General features: G+C 38.6%; 1 protein-coding gene across 1 annotated transcript in view; it reads left to right on the top strand.

The window, feature by feature from the left end:
- SLC25A36 (solute carrier family 25 member 36) overlaps positions 1 to 21,010 on the top strand; it is a 29,360-nt gene extending 8,350 nt beyond the window's left edge. The window contains exons 2-7 of the mRNA XM_056498535.1: positions 1,031 to 1,201; positions 4,396 to 4,473; positions 7,054 to 7,154; positions 14,547 to 14,613; positions 16,046 to 16,335; positions 17,060 to 21,010. Of these exons, the coding sequence (XP_056354510.1) occupies positions 1,031 to 1,201; positions 4,396 to 4,473; positions 7,054 to 7,154; positions 14,547 to 14,613; positions 16,046 to 16,335; positions 17,060 to 17,253 (901 nt within the window). The 3' untranslated portion in view covers positions 17,254 to 21,010. The remainder of the gene's footprint in view (positions 1 to 1,030; positions 1,202 to 4,395; positions 4,474 to 7,053; positions 7,155 to 14,546; positions 14,614 to 16,045; positions 16,336 to 17,059) is intronic.
- The last annotated feature ends 344 nt before the right edge of the window (positions 21,011 to 21,354 follow it).

Genomic DNA, 21,354 nt, shown 5'->3' with positions numbered 1-21,354 from the left:
TAGTGGATTTCAAACTGACCTGTAGTTAGCATTAATAACAGAACTGAAATCTAGGTTTGCTTCTTTGGGTTGGATTGTTTGTTTGTTTTTTAAAGGAGATAGGTAGTGTCCTGGCCATAGCTTTAAGAAGGATGTTTAGCAGTGTTAGAATACTGTCTCTGAAAAGGTTCAAGAGACTGTCTTGGAACTCAGAATTTGTGAATTTGCTATTTTTCCCTCCAAGGCTGCAGTTGCACAGCTAGGAATGTAGATATTAATAACTAAGTTCTGAAGAAGCCCAAGAAGGTACTGAGCAGAGCTGTGCAGGGCAGTGTGTTCCTGGCTGCACTGTGGTTGAGCAGAATGGCAGGAACTGCTGTCAGCACACATTGTGCATGGCTTTCCTTGGTTTGCTCTCAGGAATGAGAGGCTGGCTGAAGCAGACCTGGCAAGGCTTCACCTGGTCAGAACATGAGCTCTTCTGCCTTTGTACTTTCTGCTCCACAGTACCTGGTCTGCCTTGCTGAAGTGAGCAGAGCTTGGAAGCGCTTGGACAATTGCTGCTTTCATGGTACAATGACCAAAATGCAATTGGGCTTTTGAAGATGTTATTAAATTGTGACACTACAGATTTTACTGGACTTTACATGTAGTCCCATATGCACAGTGCATAAATCTTTTCTGCCCTTAAGGATTTTTGGCACCATTTTTGTGGTTAGGAGTGCACTAAACATTAAAAAAAAAAGGTAAAATTTACCGTAAGAAGTTAAACATTTAAGCTGCTGAGCTACTTTCCAGAACTGATTTGCATGTACTATGCACCTTCACTACATTTTGTCTGTTTAAATTTTCACTTCAAGTTGTGGAGTTTGCAAACTGCCTTAACAGTTGGCTTTCCTTCAAGGGCGAATGACTGTCATTGTCACACATGTTCCCATTGGCTCTTCACTTTTTGCAGTGAGACTGTGTTGACTATAATGTCAATTCTATGTGAATGTATCCTTCAGTTTCTTTGCAGTTAAAAACGTGATGATCCTGTTTATCTTTGCAGGTGTGGAGGTACTGTTGGTGCAATTCTGACATGTCCACTGGAAGTTGTAAAAACACGACTGCAGTCCTCCTCTGTGACTCTCTACATCTCTGAAGTTCATCTCAACACTGTGAATGGTGCTACCGTCAACCGAGTAACCAGAGTTTCTCCTGGACCTCTCCATTGTCTGAAGTGAGTGTACCTGCACAAGGGTTTGGGTTCATTCTGGGGAGGGATGAGATCAAAATCTGTATAAGATTCAGACTTGTATGTCTGTTGTGATGCTACCAGAAGATGACTTTCCATATTTTGCCTTTCAACTGTGTTTCCAATTTTTTTAATGTCCTTCATACTTGACCATGTATGTTGAAGTAGCCAGAGCTGTATTCCTTGAACAACTCAGAGCTCCAAACTGCATCCCCAGAATTTACTAACACTGAAGTGCCAGACTCCCATTTACATTCTGAAAAAGCATTAGTATGAGACTTTAAAACGGTTTTGTGTCCAAAACATAGAAGTTACTGAATATAGAGGCAATTAGTATAAACTCTGTTTCTTAGTCTCTTTCAACTTTCACTACCCACACAGTTTTTTACCTTTGAATACCTTCTGATGTGACTAGTAACATTCTTTTAGAGCTAGTAAGAAACAGCTAAGGCCAGCTTTTTGTAGTGATCTCAGATGTGTTTGTGTAGTGCCTCACTAAATGGGGGCTGCCTTTCCTCTCCTTGTTTGCAGTGCTTGTGTAGTTCAGGAGCCAGCAGGGAAGTTGCAAGGCTACAGTTAAACTGCCTGTATGGCCCACAGGAAGGAGTCACCCTGGGGGACTCAAGCTAGCCAGTTAAGGGAAGGGGGAGGTACCTTCAGTACTTGGGGATGAGGGGAGATTTCCTACAGGAAGGACCTGCTACTGCTTCTTGCAATAGAAAGCTTGTTGAGTCTTGACAACTTCTATCTTCTATTCTCAGTTAATTAACTGTGGTCTTGCTAAAGGAAATCTCACCAGCCTCCCAGTGCAGGCTCTCCATGTGACATAAAGTCAGTTGAGGCTGTATGGAGCACTTGTCCTGTTCTTCCAACCATGGATTTGCCCTTAACTGCTTTCAATAAACAAGTGCAGGCCCTGGGACCTGCTCTTTAATGCAAAAAGTTTGTATCTTATTTTCAGTGCAGCCTCTGGCACTCCTCCAGCTGGTGTCTATGAATGCAAAAGAGCATCAGTAACTACCTCCATTGTAATCCTCTCTCCCGCTCTTTGCTGCTCTGTCAACTTCTGGGTCTGTAGATCCAAAAGAAGCAAATAGACCAAATAGTTTTGAAGACACAGATTCCTGCTGCTTTGAATACTTGTATAGCTATATGTGCATATATATATGTGTGACACATGGTGTAATTAAGTGTATGTAATTAAGTGGATACAAATCATGTTAATTGGGTTTAGCACTGCAAGGCATAAAAATGCTTTCAGGATGACAGGTCCAAAAAATTTGAATTTCCAAGGTGTCTTTGAGTATGTGTTCGGTATTCCAATTACTGGTGTGGAGCAGTGCTGCCCACATAGTGAAATGATAGCTAATTGTTATGGACAAAAAGCTGGGGTGTCGCTGGATGCGTTATATGTCAGTGTTCCTAAATACTGAGAGTGGAGTGGTAACTACAGAGCCACTGGTTTATTTTTGCTTAGTGAAAGCAAAGGTGAATTTTCAGTTTGATTTAGCAGCAGTGCAATGGTGAATTGCTTTCACTTGTTTGTTTGGATAGTAAATTCCAAACAAAATGACCATTTATACTATAAGGGTAGTTTGCTTTATTTAGTAATTGACTTGTCATTAACCTGCATGGTTCTTTGGAGAAGAAATATACAGAAACTTGTGTGCGTTGACCAGGGTTTCTAAATCAGTAAGCGCTGAGTTCTCTTTTATAGCATCTGGGAATGTAGTTAAGAATTAACTTTAAATCTGGTTCTAAAGTAATTGCTAGAGCAATTTTCAGTAATGGGATGCAGGTAGTCCTTGTTTCTCCTCCCATGTCCTACCATACTTTTTAAAATACCAATGTGATTAGCTTCTAGATTATGGGGCAGACTGATTTCACTAGAACCGAATATTAATGTCTTACTGTGCCAGGGCATATTGCTGCATAATCATCTTCAACTCTTCCTAAAATCCACAACTACATGGGATCTGTATTGCAAAACCAAAGGATTAATAATGCCTTATGTGAAGTTTCAACTCACTGCATGTACCATGCTTTCCACAAATGTAAATTCCACAAATGTCCAAGGTTATACCTTGCTGCCACACAAGCCATCTTTCCTGAGCTGTGTTTGTAGTAGACATGGTACAGGAGATGTGAGGACTCTGCTGTGGCTGTGGCATGGATTACACTTCTGTCTCATTTACTATCAGTGAATTACCTTGCATGGATAGGTAAGGATTGTCTTCCCTGGAATGAGTCAAAAGCCAAAAAACTGCTAGGTCCACAGCCCAGCAGTAGTGCTTGGTTAGGAGCACACAAGCAGCAGATCAGAACTGATAGGAGGGAATCCCTGCCAGCATCTAGAAAGGTTTCAACTTTGTTTTGCTATAGTCCAAATAATCACCATGTCTTAAAGAATAAAGCTAAGAATGGGCTTCTGGTTGAATACTTAATGAATTTCAGCATTTTATGGGTATAAGAAAGGCAGGACAAATAGGAAAGAAGCCTTAGAGATACAAACTTCTGCCATGACATTTAGTGCCCTCTTGGGAGTCTTGTGGAATCACACTGGGGTAGCAGATTCAAAGCCATGTCTCTTTTTGAGAGGAGGAGAAAACAATAAATTGCCAAAGGTGTCCCTGGCTGGGTGCTATAGGCAGTAGAGCAACATCTTCTGGAGTGGCAGCAATGACTGACTGAAACTGGACTTCAGAAGTTCTCTCCTCTCTTTGCCCTTTGCTCCCTGGTCCTCCCACTCAAAAAAGTTCACAAACATTGGGAGCTGAAGGGTGGTGAAAGGAATGTAGCATAGAATAAAGTATTTTTCCTCCTGAACAATCTACAGCCTATATAATGGGAACATTTCCATGCTTAATATTTTCTCTCTGATTCAAGAATACTTTCTTTAACTTCCTAACAGACACCTCTGTACATGTATGTGTTCCTGTATCTAGGTTAAATCTGTATTGAGATCTCAGGTCTTATTTCTGCATTTAGTTTATGGTTTTCATGGTATGTTGAGCAGTAATGTAATTTTTTTGTACTGGTTCTAGGAAATGACTAAATTTTTTGTGGTCAGAACTGTATTTTTGTCAGTTACTATGAAAGTTTTTCACATGTTGTTTTCATGATTAGTGCATTCCTTAATTTTGCTCTGAGTGTTACAGTATTGTTGTCTTGTTTTCCAGGATGATCTTGCAACATGAAGGCCCTCGTTCTCTGTTCAGAGGGCTGGGTCCTAACTTAGTTGGCGTTGCTCCTTCCAGGTAAATACAAACATGCACAATAAATGAAATCCATTAGGGGCTTTCATGTGTGTTTGAAACAAGACTTGCATCTGCAGTTGTAAATACTTAATTAGCAGCAAGTAACCTTTGGTTCTTAGGTAATTTTTTGTCTGATAATTGAGTCATTTATGTACTTCAGAGCTCCAACTATCTCAGCATTTCCTATCCTGTGTGCTATTGTAGTAGTATTTACTGTTGGGTACTACCCCTTGTGCAGAGTTTTGTCCAGTTAAGAAGAAAAATTCTTAAGGAGTTGTACATGTAAACTACAAGTTTGGATCTTGGAAAATACAAGGTACACTTAGCTTTTAGTTAATCCATCATCTTGAGGAAGCAATTATGTGATTGTAGCCTCAAAACACTGAGTCTTCCTTTGTGAGTTCTGGTGAAGCACAGCCTTGCAGGAGGATGCCTATTCTGAAACTTCATAGGGTGAGACACTGGGAACGATGAGAGACTTGCCAGTTGTCCCAGAGAAAGCAGATCCAGCAGTGGACTGGGCTCCAAAGGGTACTGGGGCAGTGCGGGGTGAGGATGTAAATCTGATCTAGTTGGCAGTGAGATCTGTTGCTGTTTGTTGCTGTTGTCTGTTGCTCTGCATCAGCACAAATACTCCAGCTTTTGCTGGCAGACAGAGAGAGAAGCACATTATGCCAGAATTTGAATTTATCCTTGCATAGAACTGTTACCTGAAGTTCAGTCCAAAAATAGTGGAATACATGGGAAGAGTATAGAAACAAAGCTGTGTAAAAGTAGTATATCCCTTATGCCTGGGTGAGGAATACTTGAAGTTGTTTCCTGGCTCTTTTTTTCTCTTCTCTGTTTAAGAGAAGAGTCTTTATGCAGAGGGAGTATATTCCACAAAGGTTTTATTTCCTTGACTTAGTGCCCTGCATTTGTTTGTTCATTTGTTTTGTTTGAGGAGAAAACATTCCTATCTCCTGCATACTCGGTCGGAGAGTATCTGAACTGTTCTGGTTTGGGGTATTTAGATATCTCTGAAAAATATTACTAAACTGAAATTTAGATCTGTTGAGATAATGTTCTTTAGATCCTCTGCATAAATAAGAAAAAAAGCTTAATGAAGGAATTAGATTCTTTGTTTTAGAAAATTTTTGAAGGATTTAGGACTATCAATGTTGTTTTCTGATCACTTAACTTAGCACTACTCTTTGGAAAAGCTGAAGTAAACTCAGTAGCATTTTTGTTCTTGACAGCTATGGGATAGCAGCACTTCCTAATTTGGAAAGCCTGTACTTTTGTGCAATAGACCAGTCTGATCAAATCTTCAATACTGATATCACTTTCATAGCAGTTTTTACCCAGGAATGGGATCCATTGCATAAGTGACTGTCCTCCATGAAGAATATCCTCAGTTAAAAAAGAAAAAAAACATCTATTTCTTTTCAGTTAATTATATGTTAAATCTTCTGTTTCCCTTTGGTTCTTCCCCAGGTGAAATACTTAGCTTGCTAAAATGTCTGCTTGATGTAGTGTGTAAACTTTATTTATAAGCATGTCTTTATTTCCCCCTGGCTGATTCTGTCTTCAACCAGTATTCATTTCAATTAAGCATTAGCTAAGTGGATTTAACATCAGCTCTTTGTTTAAATAAGCTGTAGAGAAGCATATTTCATAACATACCCAGTGTACTTAATTGAGTTCAGGTTCCATTTTAGAAATTACACCCATAAAGCAAGCACTTTATCTTTTTTCTAATAAAGAAAAACATGTTCACACAGCTAATGAGGTTAATGTTCTACTTGGGAAAAGTGGCACATTCATGTTTTTTTCTCTTGTAGAGGGGCATCTGTAGATGTAAAACAACTGAGTTACAACCTGAAATGTGAGGTTTATATGTACTTAAAAAAAGTTTTTTAGCTTTAATGAGCGAAAACAACCATTTTACATAATGTATTGAATTGGGATGCTGCCTTTGTCTAGCTTTGTTTGGATACCAACATTTTTGATGATGCATTCAGAGACAAAAACCAGTGTTTATTATAAGTACGGAACTCTGGAAACAAAATGTGAATCACAGTTTCACAGCTGTTCTAGCATTTAAAGTATAAATATTTATAAGGTCAAGTTATCAACATTTAAATCTTAAATGCTATAGTAGTAAGAATGCTGAGTTTTTTTAGAAGCTACATACTTGCTAGTTATCTTCCAGTTGTCCTACTATTGAAATGAGTTTAGTTCCATTAGAAGAAGTTTGTTCTGTTATTAGTGTTGAAGAATATAAAAGTTTCCAGTCTTTTTTTCTCCCCTGGCTGAACTTCTTAGTGCCACAAAAATCACTGCCATATTTCAAACTGTCCTTCCCCTCACTAATTGGTAATTGGAGCTGTTGTGTGGAAAAAAGTTCACGTCATGTTTAGATTTTTCATTTCCATTCCTAGAATAATACCACTACTTTGCAAGAGTTAATCCTTGAGTAGGTCTTTACTGAGGAAGGAAGTTTTAGTCCAAGATAATCTTCAGTCAGTGAAGTTAATGGTGCTGCTTGTTGAGGATTTTGAAATGTAAAACATAACTTGGATTTTGTTCTTATTTTAGAGCAATATATTTTGCTGCTTACTCAAATTGCAAGGAAAAGTTGAACAATATTTTCAATCCAGATTCCACGCAGGTACACATGATTTCAGCTGGTGTGGCAGGTAAGGATTTTTAACTTTTTAGCTTCATCCTACAATCATATCTGCAAATGAGAGGTGACAATAAATATGGAAAAAAACCAAAAAAACAACAGAACACACTCAGTAATTGAATGATGTCTTTTTAGTGGTTATCTGCCTTGGCCTCTCAGTGAATAGGCTCTCTGGAGAATATATGCATGAAACTGCACTAAGTGATAAATAATTGTGTGTAAACACTCTTTTCTAGAAAAGCTGCATGCCTGCTTTTTCAGTTGTAAATTCGTAAAACGAAAAATGTAACCTTTCGAAACAGTGACTTGTTGCTCTGTAAGCTGTAAACAGTGTTTGTTTGCACTGACTTCTGGTTTAATTCTTCATAAACAGGTTTTTTTTACCACTACTTTCTGCTACAGCTTTGTATATTTGACTTATTTTTTGTCTTTCAGAAATGTGCCTGTAGTTATTTGTGTAAATTATATGTAACACTCCCTCCTCCTTTGTTCATATACCAATCTATGAGAAGTCTGCTCTATCACTAAAGACTTAGAGAGGAGCAGATTTTTCATAGTTTTAATATATTTTAATCTCTGTAGAAATAATTCCTATTTTATGGATGTAACTTTGGTGTATTTTAGCAGCTACAAATATTTTTTGCTTGATTTGTATATTCTGTGCTTCGGGGTCATTAACAAGGGGGAATTAAAGGCAACTGAGCTGAGTTAATGGTCGTGGACTCCTGCTGGGAAAATCAAAACTTGGGTTAGCAACATTTTATCTATCCTTGCCTGTGCTTTTCCTGCACAAAAACAAATGTTCAGGTTTTTTTATAGGTCGTAGGTGCTTTAAAGATGAATTCTGATGATTTAATTGTTCAAGTTCCTAAGTTCTGTCAGATTTTACAACCAGTCTGTAGATTGTGAATACCAGCAATCTGGAATGGACTGATAAAGGTGTGATGTCAGATTAAGGAATAGGATTAGTTTTCTATTTAATGCTTCCTAAAATCTGATACATAGAGATTTTATATAGTGTATAAAATATAAGTGACATCAGCTTTATACCTAAATGACACTAATGTTCATCTATGGCACATGAAATGTTGTGACAGATTTTAATCTTTAATATGTAAGAAGAGCTCTTTTATTTTGCCCAAGTCAGACAGGGACAATGCAGTGTTTGGTTTTTTTATCGTCTTGGAGTGATTGTTTTAGTTTGTAGGTGAACAGCATAGGGAATGGTATGGAAGGGGATTTAATGAAGAGTTCATCCTAATCAGTTAATTGCATCAAGAAAGATGAAGAGTCTTCAGGTCCCTGTCAAGGGAGTAAAACATGTCTTTAATTTGGGGGCAGGAGGAAGTGTGGGCAATATAAACAAGTCTGTCCTCAATTGAAGACAACTTGTGCATCTGGTGCAGTGCTGCAGACAAATGAAAATTCTGAGTGTTCCTTGTCTTTGGAAGTTCCTGCCCTCGTTCTGAAAAGCACATTTATGGAGATGTGCTGTAGTGCCTTTTCCTGAGTGTTTGCAGCCTCAGGCTGTAGTTTGTCATGGAGCTCTGTAGCTGCTTCCCTTCCAGAAGGTTGGTGGTGTGCATTTGTACATACAGCTGCATGGGGAAATGGATTTGAGCCTTAATTGCTGTTTGCCTTTTTTTTTACTTTTGTGTTTTAACATTGAAGAGCCCTTGGGGCTGTTAACTTTCTCATACTTCCCGGGTTCTGCAGTTGTATTTCAAAACCACAGTCAGTGAAACAGAATGCTCAGTGCAGGCTCACACCATAGGTCCTGGCACTGTACAGTACGGAAGTTCTCAGGCTCTTTGACAAACAACATTTCAATTCTCTCTTCTAGTTTATTCTGCTATATGGAAAAGGACTCTGCAGTTAAAATTAATAGTGCTTTCTTGGGAATGTGCTAACCTTGTTTTTGTAATTCTAATATATTTCAGAAAATGCACTTTAACCAGCTATTAACAGTTTTACCTGCAAGGTTTGTATTGCTATATGATGCAAATCACCTTAAAGGAATGACAAAATAACAGGGACAAGATCAAATGTGAGCTCTTCTTTGTTTGACAGGCTAATATAGAAGATCATTACAATATTTGCTTTGGAATCTAAGATTTCAGAATTGGCAAGGTAGAAAAATACTTCAGAATTGGCAAAAAAATAATCAGTATTGGTGTTTTTCTTTTTCAGCTGCCATTGGTTTCAGTAAGGAATTGAGTTATTCAGTCTAAAATGAGGCTTGTTGATTTGTTGGTGGTTTTTTGGTGGGTTGGTATTTTTTGGATATGGCCTTTCTGTTTCATAAAGTCTAATACCTAATTAGCATGAAGTGGGATTTGCACTTACAGAGCTTTTCCTGTAGGTTGCAAAATATAGTAATGATGCCAAAATATTTTTTAAATAATTGTAACATTGTTTTATGAAAGTACTGTAAATAGTGAACTTTAGTCAACTTTAAATTCTGTTTATTTGTATCATGTGCTAATATATGCCTCAAGTTAGACTTGATGTCGTTGTTAAATAAGGATTATTTTATGCACATGGTGTTTTGGGGGGTGAAAAGCTGAGGTATAGTATTTTGAGCACTTTTTATTTTTGTTGATTGGTTTTAGGCCTGATTCTTCATTCTCAAAATACCTATTTATGGTTTTAAGATTCTTCTACTAAGTTAATTTTATCCCAAGGAAGTGAAGTAATATCTGCATATTAGTAACTGATGCCTTATGCAAACAGAAATGAATGCTGTCTTCTTGCTGTGCTAGTTTCCAGAATATAGAGCATATCTTCTTCATACCTAAAATATCTGTGTTGACATGAAAAAAATACTCTGCAATCCTTTTTGCTTACTCCTCAGCATATTGTGGTTCTCTTTTTGCAAACTAGGGCAGGGAATATATCTAAGCTTGCTGTAAGACTGCTTGTGTGAAGAGAGTTGATTTCTGGACATTTCCAAGTTAGGCTAAATTTTCAGATTTGCTGTAAACTCTGCCTTCTCATTGCACTCAGCCTTTCTCACCACAGAGAAAAAAAGCTGTAAACTGAATGAGGTACTTGATTCCTGTATGGCTTTCTTGATTGCTTTTTTAATGATTCACAGCCTCAATCAGACAACATGGTTGAAAATCTGCTGCAAAACTACTTTGCCTTGTCTGCTGTTGCTGTTTTTTCCAGAACTTTACTGGCAAAGCAACCCAAATGCAATTTCTTTTTTAAAATTATTATTTATTTATTTAAAAATGACAGGAACCATTTTATTACTTAGAGATACATTAAGTTTTTTGTGCTATGTATGCAGTTAATTCATACCAAATAAAATAGATATTTAGTTCACTGATCTTGGAAAGTTGGATTTTATAAGGCATCTTTTCCATCCCAAGACTAGGCTAGCTTTACTGAATAATATTTTCAAGGAAGTGGGTAAGGAGGAGGGTTCACTAAATTTTCTATATAGGTAAGTATTTGGACGTGTAAAATTAAACTGCTGCAAATGAGCAGAAATTTCAGTACTCAGTGCATTTTACACATCTATTTTAATATCTGTGGCCTGTTTTGATTATTTTTCTTTCTTTTTTTCCTAAACTTTTACCTGCAAACAGTTAGGTTTCCCAATAACTAATTGACAAATCCTTCCGCTGGGATTCGATTTGTACACTTGTGTCTGATGAGGTCACTGCTTGTTGTTATGATACAGAAAAGCCTGTGTCTATTTTAGGCATTTACTGTACATTTCTCCCGTGAAAAGAGTGAGATCGTGTCATCTCATGCTCCCCCTCCGCAGGTCACTTCCTGCAGCAATATGGACTAACTTAAACCTCGTGAGTACTGAACTGAGCATCTCTTGCAGCCTCTAGTGTAAGAACCACACATTGGGTTTGTGATATCTATTGAATAAACAACGTAAGGGGAAGACACTTCTAGTTTGAACTCAGATGATGTGCATTGTGCAAAGACATCACTTTTCCTTAACTCCGTTTAGAGGGGTTTTTGTTTTTTTCCTGTGCCGTTCGGGGAAAGGTAGGAAATACCTTTCACTGAGAGCTGCTACTGTTCTTAGCTCTGGTCACCTGAAAGCCCCCTACTTGCCCCTAAGCAAGGCATTTTGGTTGGTTTTTTTTTTTTCCCCAGTGTTCCAGAGCTGCCTTTAAAATGCTGCAGCTGATATTCTGTGTTGTCACATTTATTTCAAAGACCTTTTCCTTTTTCTCTTTTAATATATGTATATAACCCTTTCTGTCTCTTTCTGTTTTCTCTTTCGATTCGTTTTTATTTTACTTTTAAATTTTAATTCATCATTCCATGTTCACATGCGTCTGTATCAATTACATTGGCTTATAGATTAAAAAGCACCAACCCTATCCTTTGAAATATGATGCATAATAGGAATACCTGGGATCTTACCTGTCAGTAGCTGGCATAGCTGAAAAAGTAGATCGAGATAATTCTGTGTGAAACTGGGATACAATAAAATAAAACTGCAGGAGTTTGTAGTATTGCCAAACTTATCTGTGCTTGTAATGAATCTGTGATCTTTCTTGAGGATGCAACACATTGATAGGTATTGCAGAGAATTATAAAGATCATTGAGGCTTTTAAAAATAAAAGAAAAGGAAACAATTGATAGAGCTTCATGACAGTTGTTGAAAGCCCCCAAAGTTTGTTTTAACAAATATTTTTGCCACAAATTTTCTGTATTTAAAAACCAAAGTTTATCTTCTCAAGGATCCCAAATGGTATGTTTCATGGTTTGGAGGGCTTTCCTTGGTTGTCAGCACCACTAATTTTTTCTTTTTCACTAACTGCATTTGCCACATTAGCTGTAGGAATTGGCCTGTAGGCATCTCATCTTGAAACCTGAATTATTGAAGGCCCTTTGATTTGAAAACTTGGGTTCGAACTGTCAACTTAGGCCTGTGACAGCCATGGGGAAAAATATTGGCCATGTTGCTGAGTGTGTGATCCTACTGTTGGAGGTGCTCCATTGAAATAATGCTTAGAGTGACCCCAAGAGTGCAGTTTTGAGTGGAGTAGCGGCTGCATCCCGTGCCAACCACTTTTCACTGGAAATTTCCCATATGCTCTTTCCAACCAACGTAGAAGTATCAGGCTGCTGCTGTGGGTGAACACAGTCACTGCTGTCACTCAGCCACTGCCACTGATGCATTGCCTGTTGTAGATTCAGGATCTGCAGATACCCTTATTATGAGTTGAATATGAAGGAGAAAAACTATATCTTACAGTCTAAGAGTTACAAAATTCCAAAGTGTGCAACTTAAATAGGAATGCAAAAGGCTTTTTGACTTTGTTCACTTCTAATTAAGACCTAGGAGAGACTTAAGAGCTAGCATTGGTTTTTAGAGAAGCCTTTCCTGGAACATGTGTTGGTGGGAAAGTGAGTGATTTTTTTTCCCCTCCCTTATTTCAAAGCCTTTGTTGCAGTTTGGTACGTTTACTAGTGCAGTTCATGCCACAAAGATTCTGATTGGAAGTCAAACAAAATTAAAACTTTATTATTGCCAGTGTAAAGAAATATAAAAACATGCAAGAATGAAGTTGCCTTTCAATGTAGGTGAAGTCGGGCTCAAGCACTATCGGAATCAGAGAAGTTTCTGTGACATTGACAGGTCAGACAAGCTATGGCTACCTGAGCTACAGAGCCTGTTTTGCACATGTGATGTTAAAAACATCCCATGCCTTGTTATGGCAGAGTAGTTACCCAGTGCTGTGAGTTTTTACATCATTATTTACCTCCATGAATTAGAGTTATAAAATTCTTGGCTTGTTAGGATTGCACTCCATCATATGAAGGTTTTATAAGTACTATAAGAGATGTAGGAAAAATGAGTAGTGAATCAGAAAAAAAGAAAGCCAACTCCAAACCTTTACCCACCACAGGAAATTGCTTAGTTAAGAAGTTTGAATCAGTTTAAAAATCTGTTTCATCAGAAAATTGACCAGAAGCCTCCAATCTGCTTTTATTCTTCTGGTGTAGAAAACCATCTCAATCTTAGTAAGTGCCAAATCTGATAACTTGATTTTAGAACTTGAACTGAAAACCATAATGACATGTTTAAGCTTTTGGGGGTGGGCACAGATCAGACCTTAGAACAGTTAAGATCCCCTGGCATTTCTGAGTATTGCAGACCTTTGTGTGCAATGTAAACCTAGATTGTGATTGAACAGGAGTAACTTATGCAACCAGTTCTGCTAAATCTATTCCTGTGAGCTGTTAGTGATCTGAAACTTACCAATAGCCTGTTGCTGGATAAGTACCATGCCCCAGCCATGCACTGAACAAGGTAACTCTGTCCTTCCCCACACCCCCAGTCCATCCCCTTGCAGGAGGGCAGTATGTCTCTGTAGTTATATGCCAGCCATGTGTGTCACTTAGAGCAAGTGTCTAAATTTATCATCTCTTGCCTGGCCATGTTCCAGCTTTTCCCTTTTCCTGTTCTCTCCTGCAGACATGACACCTCATTGATGGTGCATGTGTGATATTACAGCTTGAGATGATTTTTTTAATTTTACTGTTTTTCAGAGCTGCCTTTCACTCTGCTTTTTCTCTCTCTCTCTCTCCACGGTTGTGCAGAAGTAAGAGTGATTCTTACTTCTTTTTCCTTTTTTCTTGTTTCCTTTTTTTTTTTTTTTTTTTTTTTTCCTTCTGTTTTCTTTAGTGGACTGAAAATCAAAGCTTTAACCCTCAGCCCTTATGCAAGCCTGAGTAGTTGCTGTCTGTCTGAATAGTTAGAAGTCATAGTATTTACTTTAACAATTTAAACACTCATATGCTTGTGAAAGTATTCCAAGGCCAGCCAACGATTTCTGCTTTGAATACTAAATGAAAGATTAGCACTCAAATATAACTGCTCTTTTTATAGTTCAGTATTAAAAGGTCTCTTAATTTACAGTAACAAATGCCTTTTAACTGCACCAAAAGTAGTATTTATTCAGTCTGCATGCTCTTAAACTCGGATTGTATTTCAGGTAACAAAGTAAATTGATGCAATGTTCTCTAGCATCTCAAATTGCTATTGCTGTCTCTGCAATGCATTCTTACTGACTTTTTTGCCCAATTGGCTGATATTTGTCTAGTTGGCATTGCTGTTCTGTGGTGTCAAAACAGGGTTGGTGTTAGGCAGAGAACTCTACTTAATTTGGCTTGTTTTATATGGGGCATCTCTTGCTAAGAATCAAACTTACTCAATGCTAATGTAAAATTTAAAAACAATGTAAGTGTTTATTGGCTGTATGGATTCACAAAATGTCAGTAAAATGGGGATTTCAGAACAATCAGTATAGTCCGAGTTTTTGCATCACTGTACCTTAACTGTGTGCGTTTGGAACTTAGATGCAGCTGTTCTTGTGATATTATCACATCTAATTTTGTCATTTTTACATTTTTTAGGCTTTACTGCAATCACAACTACTAATCCCATTTGGTTGGTAAAGACACGATTGCAGCTTGATGCAAGGTAAAGTGACAATAGGAAACATCACTGCTGTGATAAGATTGTACTCAAGTGTTGTGAATCTGTTGTGCACTCCAAAATAGAATGAGTTCTTAAACGTTCAGTATTTCAGATTTGGCAAGTTGATGCTGGTCTCTATACAAGTTATGCTATCACTTCTCTTTTTTAATCCATTCTGAGACACGCTTGAGGCACTGTAGTAGACTGACCAGCAATTTGGAATGAATTACAAGATTAGCAGTTTCATTAAAATCATGTTCTACAGATAATATGCTTACATTTTCATGCAGTGATATGTTCTCTTTAACTGTTGAGCTAAACATTCCTGAAATATGGATTCAGTATTACAGCAAATGTTTAGAAAAAGGCTTTAAGCATCCTCAGGGTTTTTTGTTGTGCCTTTTTTTTTTTTTATGTACAATGAGTTCTAGCCTATAAAAAGGGAAAGACTGCTTTCATGGATAGAAACAGGAGTTGTCCTAATATGGGATAGTCAATAAATTGTTTGGACTTAACATAAAATTTATTACAGAAATGGTTTATTGTGAAACTTGTAATGAAAGTAGAATTTTATGCAAATAGGAAGGAAGACCGACCTGTTTTCCCATCTATTTAAACCTATAGGGAGAGACTGGTATGATGCCATATGGTCTGTGTCCTTATGAGTTACATAACTCCTTAGAAGGTTATCTGCTGTTTTATTCTGTGACTTGCTCACTCAGCTCTGCTGGCACAACATCTGCCTGCACTTGCAGCTATAGTGAAGTGCATCTCATTCAGTGTTGTCATGGGTTTGCGTAGCTGTGTACAGTATTCTAACTACTTCAGTATGCACTCAATTCGGTGAGCAAGCTCAAAATGGGAATAAAACTTCATTTGCCAAATACTGCTTGAAACAGGTATGTCTAATGAGCATTTTCCTTGATGTGAGCAGTGGCTTAGTTCAATCAAATAACAGCTCCCAGTGTTGCACTGGTTGCTGTGCAGTTGTTTGCTGAGAGCTGTAATGCTGAGGGCTGCTGTTTCAACTCTTATCCACTGAATGCTGTGGAGCTCTTTATTGAGGCAACAATTAGGGCAAATCCATTATGCAAAAGGAAATGGTCATTTTTCTCATGAGTCACTGACGTTGATAGCCCATTTGGCAGTCTGTTTCCAAGCAGTTTAGTCATTTATTGCGTGAGAGTTGGGGAGGCCTAAAGCTGCTCGAGGTTTCTCTGTGATACTTTTTCTTCAGTCACTGTGTCAAGTTTGGCTTGGGTTCCATGTAATGTATTTAGTGATGAAAGCCTTTGAGACTGTCAAGTGACTTGGAGCCCCTCAGCCTCAGTGTTGTGTATCTCTTAAGTCTTCTTGTCACTACAAAGCTGTTTAGCAACTTCCCAATCTCTCTGGTTGCACCAGTTGATATTTGGACTTGTTTTCTCCTTTGTAGGAATCGAGGAGAAAAGCGAATGAGCGCTTTTGAGTGTGTCCGCAAAGTTTATCGCTTGGATGGCTTTAAAGGCTTTTACCGTGGAATGTCCGCATCCTACGCAGGCATATCTGAGACTGTTATTCACTTTGTCATTTATGAGAGTATTAAGAAAAAATTACTGGAGTATAAGACTGCTTCTGCCATGGACAATGAGGATGAATCAGCTAAAGAAGCATCGGACTTTGTTCGAATGATGATGGCTGCTGCCACTTCCAAAACATGTGCAACTTCAATAGCATATCCCCATGGTAAGTGGGACATGGGTAGCTGAGACCCTGAGTCAGATCCATCAAAGGGAGTCTTCTCAGTGAGATTTGTAGCCAACTTTGGTATACTTGCTCAAGAAATATTTCCCTGTCTAGGTATCAGATTTAGCAGGTCAATGTGAGTATACAGAAATGGAAGTGCTTTACAGTGGATATCCAGCATGACCTTAGGCAATGTTTATTTTGCCAAGGGATTTGCCAGGGTATGGCCCAAGGTACTCAAAGAGATACTTTTTCAGTTGGAATCTTTCCATCTACTCAGCAATTTTCCATAATGTGCCAGCAAGTTCTTGTCTCCCTTCTAGGGAAACAGACTGTCTAGTTTCTGTGTCAATTGCACTTGATCTTCCAGCAAAGTAGGTGTGTATACATTGTTTGTTAATGAACTGAGTACTCAACTAATAGTTGTCAACTTCTGAGCTAAAATGTAAGCCCAAGCAACAGTCCTCTTCTGGATTGTAGCTAAGCAAATCAGCTTGCCCTGTTTAGTCAGATACCTAATACTTGCTTTCTTGTTACACGTACTTGGTTTGCTGATCGTTAGTCTTCCTCCTTTTTTTTAAAGAGGAGTTGTGAGATTGAGGCCTCAGGGAGGGGTATTTTTTGCGTAAGAATCCCTGATCAGTTGCTGGGAAAAATACTGAAAGGTGATTAATGTAACCACTCAATTTTTCTTTTTTTCCTTTTTTTTTTTTTTCTTGTACAGAGGTTGTACGAACAAGACTAAGAGAAGAGGGAACAAAGTACAGATCTTTCTTCCAGACACTCTCTTTGCTTGTGCGAGAGGAGGGGTACGGCTCGCTTTACCGAGGTTTAACTACACACCTGATCAGACAGATTCCAAACACGGCTATCATGATGTCCACCTATGAAGTTGTAGTCTACTTACTTGATGGATAGCAGTGTGACAAGGTGGAAGAAGGTGGAAGACTGAGACTGGAGTGGACCACTGAATGTCAATGCCAATGTGGTGGGCAAAAGGAGTGTTTTATCGGGAACAAGCAGCTGTGGACAAAACAGAAGGTTGATTGTGGGCAACTCTGAATAATTTTGCTGCCTTTGTGTGGTCTCATGTCAGTGTGACAAATGGGAACTCCCCTTAGGGAATGCCTTCATACATCTCTTAATTCAAAGTTATTCTTTTCATCTGTTAATCTAGACAAAGCCATCGAGTCATCTTCAGAGACCCGATGGGTGAGGGAGGGGACGTGAAATATGTTCCTGGGCAGTCCTATTACCTTCTCTTAGTGATTGCTCTCAACTACATCATTTTTGTTCTGTTTTACTGCACAGTAATCTGTTGGAAGAATAGGCAAGACAGTACTTTTATAGCTTTCTATACCTGAAATTTCGATGTAGTTGCTCTGAAGATTCATAAAGAGACTGAGGTAGTGGTAAGTGTGTAAAGTTTTCCATGTTGCTACCTCAAGACAAAATATGGTGCAGGGACTCAGAAAGTTATTTCTTCACTACAAAAGGTGTGATACCTGTTGTAGCTTTTTGGTTTTGATTTTTCTTTTTTTTTTCCTTGACATTTGAGCTGTGTTGTAGCTTAGTGAGAGAGGATCTGATTGTTCAACTTCAGGTTATCAGTCTGTTAATGTTGGTATGTGGACTTCTGGTCCTGTTGCATCATCCTTTTTCTTTTCTCGAACATTTCTTAAGTAAGAGAGGCCTATGAAACATTGTCCTGTATCATCAATTTTCCTTGCCAACCTGTTCAGGTCACTCACACAGCTAAGGAAGAACTTGCTGAATGCTACTTTATAGCCTTTTTAAGGATTAGTAATGTGATGAGAAACCTAGTCCAGTCTCCCTTTTGTGAAGACAGGATTTACTCCGTTTCATGCTGCCTAAGCACAACCTGTATTACTCTTAAATATCTGGCAGCTCCTGCCTTGGATTGCCAGTATTTATATGGGAGTACTGGGGGAGAACACACATCACTGTGGCTAGGGTGACCAGAAAGCAGAAACCCGTTGAAGTTGTGATCTTGTGCAGGCAGGGTCTGTGCAGCAGAAGGATGGAGAAATTGTAAGTTGTATTTTTTTGAAAGCATTCTCCCTGATAATTGCTGTATCACTTCTGTCAGCTTGAGCCTGTGTACTGAGCTATAATCTTGTCCTCCACATTGTCTTATAATTCAGGCATTGGTTTTGTTCTGTAAGGCAACTGCAAAATAATGCCTTGTATTCAGCAGTGAGGCTTGGCTGATTTTTATTCTGTCATAATTTACAGAATTTTCCAAAATCATACAACTGGAGTGTCAAGCAGTTTATTGTTAGGAAGTTTTACAGCTTTCCAGACAGGTATCTTCCCAGTTTTCATCCATTATCCTTATAAGAAAGATGATAATATATAAATTGGGGTCAATAGCTTTCTCCATATAAATGCTGCTACACTGGCATGGACTGGACTGTGCTCTCAGCTCTGCCAGTGTGGTATTTCAGTACACTTGAACTGTGCATCATGTGCAATGGCTTTATTTTATGAATGACTTCTTATGCACTTTGTGGCCTTCTTAGGGCTTATGACTTTTCTTCCTCTTACTGAAATCTGGAATCAAACAGTGTTTGAAACATGGAGTTTGGCTTTAAACAAAGCATGTGGTTTGATTTCTGTGTAAGCTGTGCAGGAGTTTATACTGTAAATCCATAGCGTCTTTGTGGCAGTGCTTCTCTAGGCTCTGTGTAAAACCTCAAAGCTTGCAGAACAATCAGACTGGGTTTTTCTTGTTTGCTTTCCTTTATTTTGACCCTTGTCGTGCTCTCCACACAGTGTCAAAGTATTTGAGTATTTCATGTAATTCACTGTATTAATTCCTCATCCTCTAAAAGCCACCCATAGTAAGTACATTGACCTTGCAGTGCTCTATTGACTTCCCTGCTTGGAAAATGTTCCCTTTTTAAAGACATAGCATGGTCTGAGGGGTGACCATAGTGAACCTGATTGTCTCAAAGAAGTGAAAGGAGTGCTTAAATGTGTTTTAAAGTGGGCTTTTTCTAGTGGTCTGTCTAGGAAAAGACTGGAGTATAAATATGGCTGAGCTAAGATTTGATGTGATGCTTTTGTTCAGATAAATAAATGCAGAAATAGTGACTCCCTGTAATTTTTGTGATGTAGAAAGTGGATCACTCTTCAGGTTATCTAGATCACTTAGTCCTAGCCAAAACGTAAATTGGCAAAGATCATTCTCAGCTTTGGAGTTCATGAATACAGTGAACACTTGGAGTAGCCTAGGTTTCATGAGAGTTTCTCTCCTCTGTTTGGATACCTTGTCCCTTGGTTCTGTGTTTGTCTCCCATTCCTGGATATTCCCTGGAATTCCCTGGGTACTGCATGTGTGCCTTCTCTGGGTGAGAGCAGAGCCCCTGGAGCTGGTAAATAGGACATGTTAATTAACAAGGACAATTGAATATGGGAGATAACAGCTAAAAGCAGACAATCAGCTTATTACTCCACCTCTTTAAAGGGTGTTCCAGCTTTGTTTTAAACTTCAGGGGTGATCGTTTTGGCTTCCTTTGCATAACCAAACACAACCCCAAAATTTCTTGGGATTTTTCATTATTTTTAAACTATGAGTACCTGCAAAATTACCTCTGATATATTTCCCAAAGATCTTTAAATTATTTATATGGTTTTCTTGATGTTTATTGTAAACTCTCGGGGAGTAACAAGATGCTTCGTTCAATAATATCTTAAACTACAGAGCCGAAAGCAGTGTATTTAAACTTGGTCACCTTGGTTTGCAGTTGGATGTCATGCGTTTCTGTGCCGCTGGTGTGTGCTAGAGGCCAGGCTGTTGCCGAGCTCCTCAGTGATGAATTCCTTGCTCTTTTCCGGGCTGCGATGGAGCCGCGGTGGGAGCGGGCGGGCCGGCAGGCGGCGCTGGGCAGTGTCCGGGAATGGCCCCGGGCCCGCCGAGCGTGTGTGCCCGGCTCTGCTCTGCGAGCCTGGAGCTGCGCTTACAGAGGCTGGGAAACCTGCTTGTTGTAGCTGTACCCGAGACATGGCCTGTCCTTAGCCATTAACTGCCCCTATCTCTGTTTACATAACGCACTCCGCATCTTCCCTGGCTGATTGAGGTGTTCATGACAGCGGATTGCTTGTTTGTCAGTGACCGTTTCTGCAACATTTAAAAGAATGCTTCCAGAGACAAGAGTGGAGAGCCTTTATAAGTGTTGCTTCCTGTTTAAACTGTTCAGATTTGGAAAACAAGTTAAATGCTAAAGTGTGCCTAGGTAAATGTACTACTTTTTTCAACTTTCTGTCTGTTCAGACTGAGTTATGTAAGTTTTTTTCAGTTCTTCTATTTAAGAGTCTGCCTACCCTGCATATGTGAACATAACTATGCCCTCAGAGTCATAGCTAAACACTCACAGATGACAGATGGAGAATACTTCAGTACTCATGTGAGGTTTGCTATTATTCTTGCATACATGTAGTTGGCTGTAAACTATGTGCTTTTACTCTGTATTTATATAGTTAACTTTTTGTTTGCATTGCTTTAAACTTCAAAGCAAATTAAAATTATGTGCTTCTGTTCAAATGTTGCCTGCTGTGCTAAACTGTACACTGTTTTTAACATTTTAATTTTTCTATTATTGATACATACCAGTGCCTGCACAGTTGTGATTAAAAATGAAAAAATCATTAATCCAGTGAATCATTTTATCATGTGCCATTTTACAATAGCTGAAAATAAGGTGTGTGTGAAAATAAGGCTGACTAGAAGCTTTCTAAGACAAGCTCAAGATGATGAAATGCTGGTAATTCCAGTTAAACCTAGAATACTAAATGGAAGGCTCAATGTCTCTGATTTCGTTCTTTCAGCTATTCAAAACTTGCATTAAATCAGCACATCTGTGATAGTGTTTTTCTTTCAGTAGGTGTTACTGTGAATTGCCCTACCTTTCCACATTTTCTAGCTCCCAGGCCAACCAGGCTCAGAGGTAATCAGTCCTCTGGAACCAGTACAGGTAACCAGTGTGCTTATCCCTG

The sequence above is a fragment of the Oenanthe melanoleuca genome, chromosome 9, assembly GCF_029582105.1.
Source record: "Oenanthe melanoleuca isolate GR-GAL-2019-014 chromosome 9, OMel1.0, whole genome shotgun sequence".
In the NCBI taxonomy this organism is placed as follows: Eukaryota; Metazoa; Chordata; class Aves; order Passeriformes; family Muscicapidae; genus Oenanthe; species Oenanthe melanoleuca.
The sequence above is the reverse complement of the archived record's forward strand: the minus strand, read 5'-3'. Positions and strand labels throughout refer to the sequence as shown.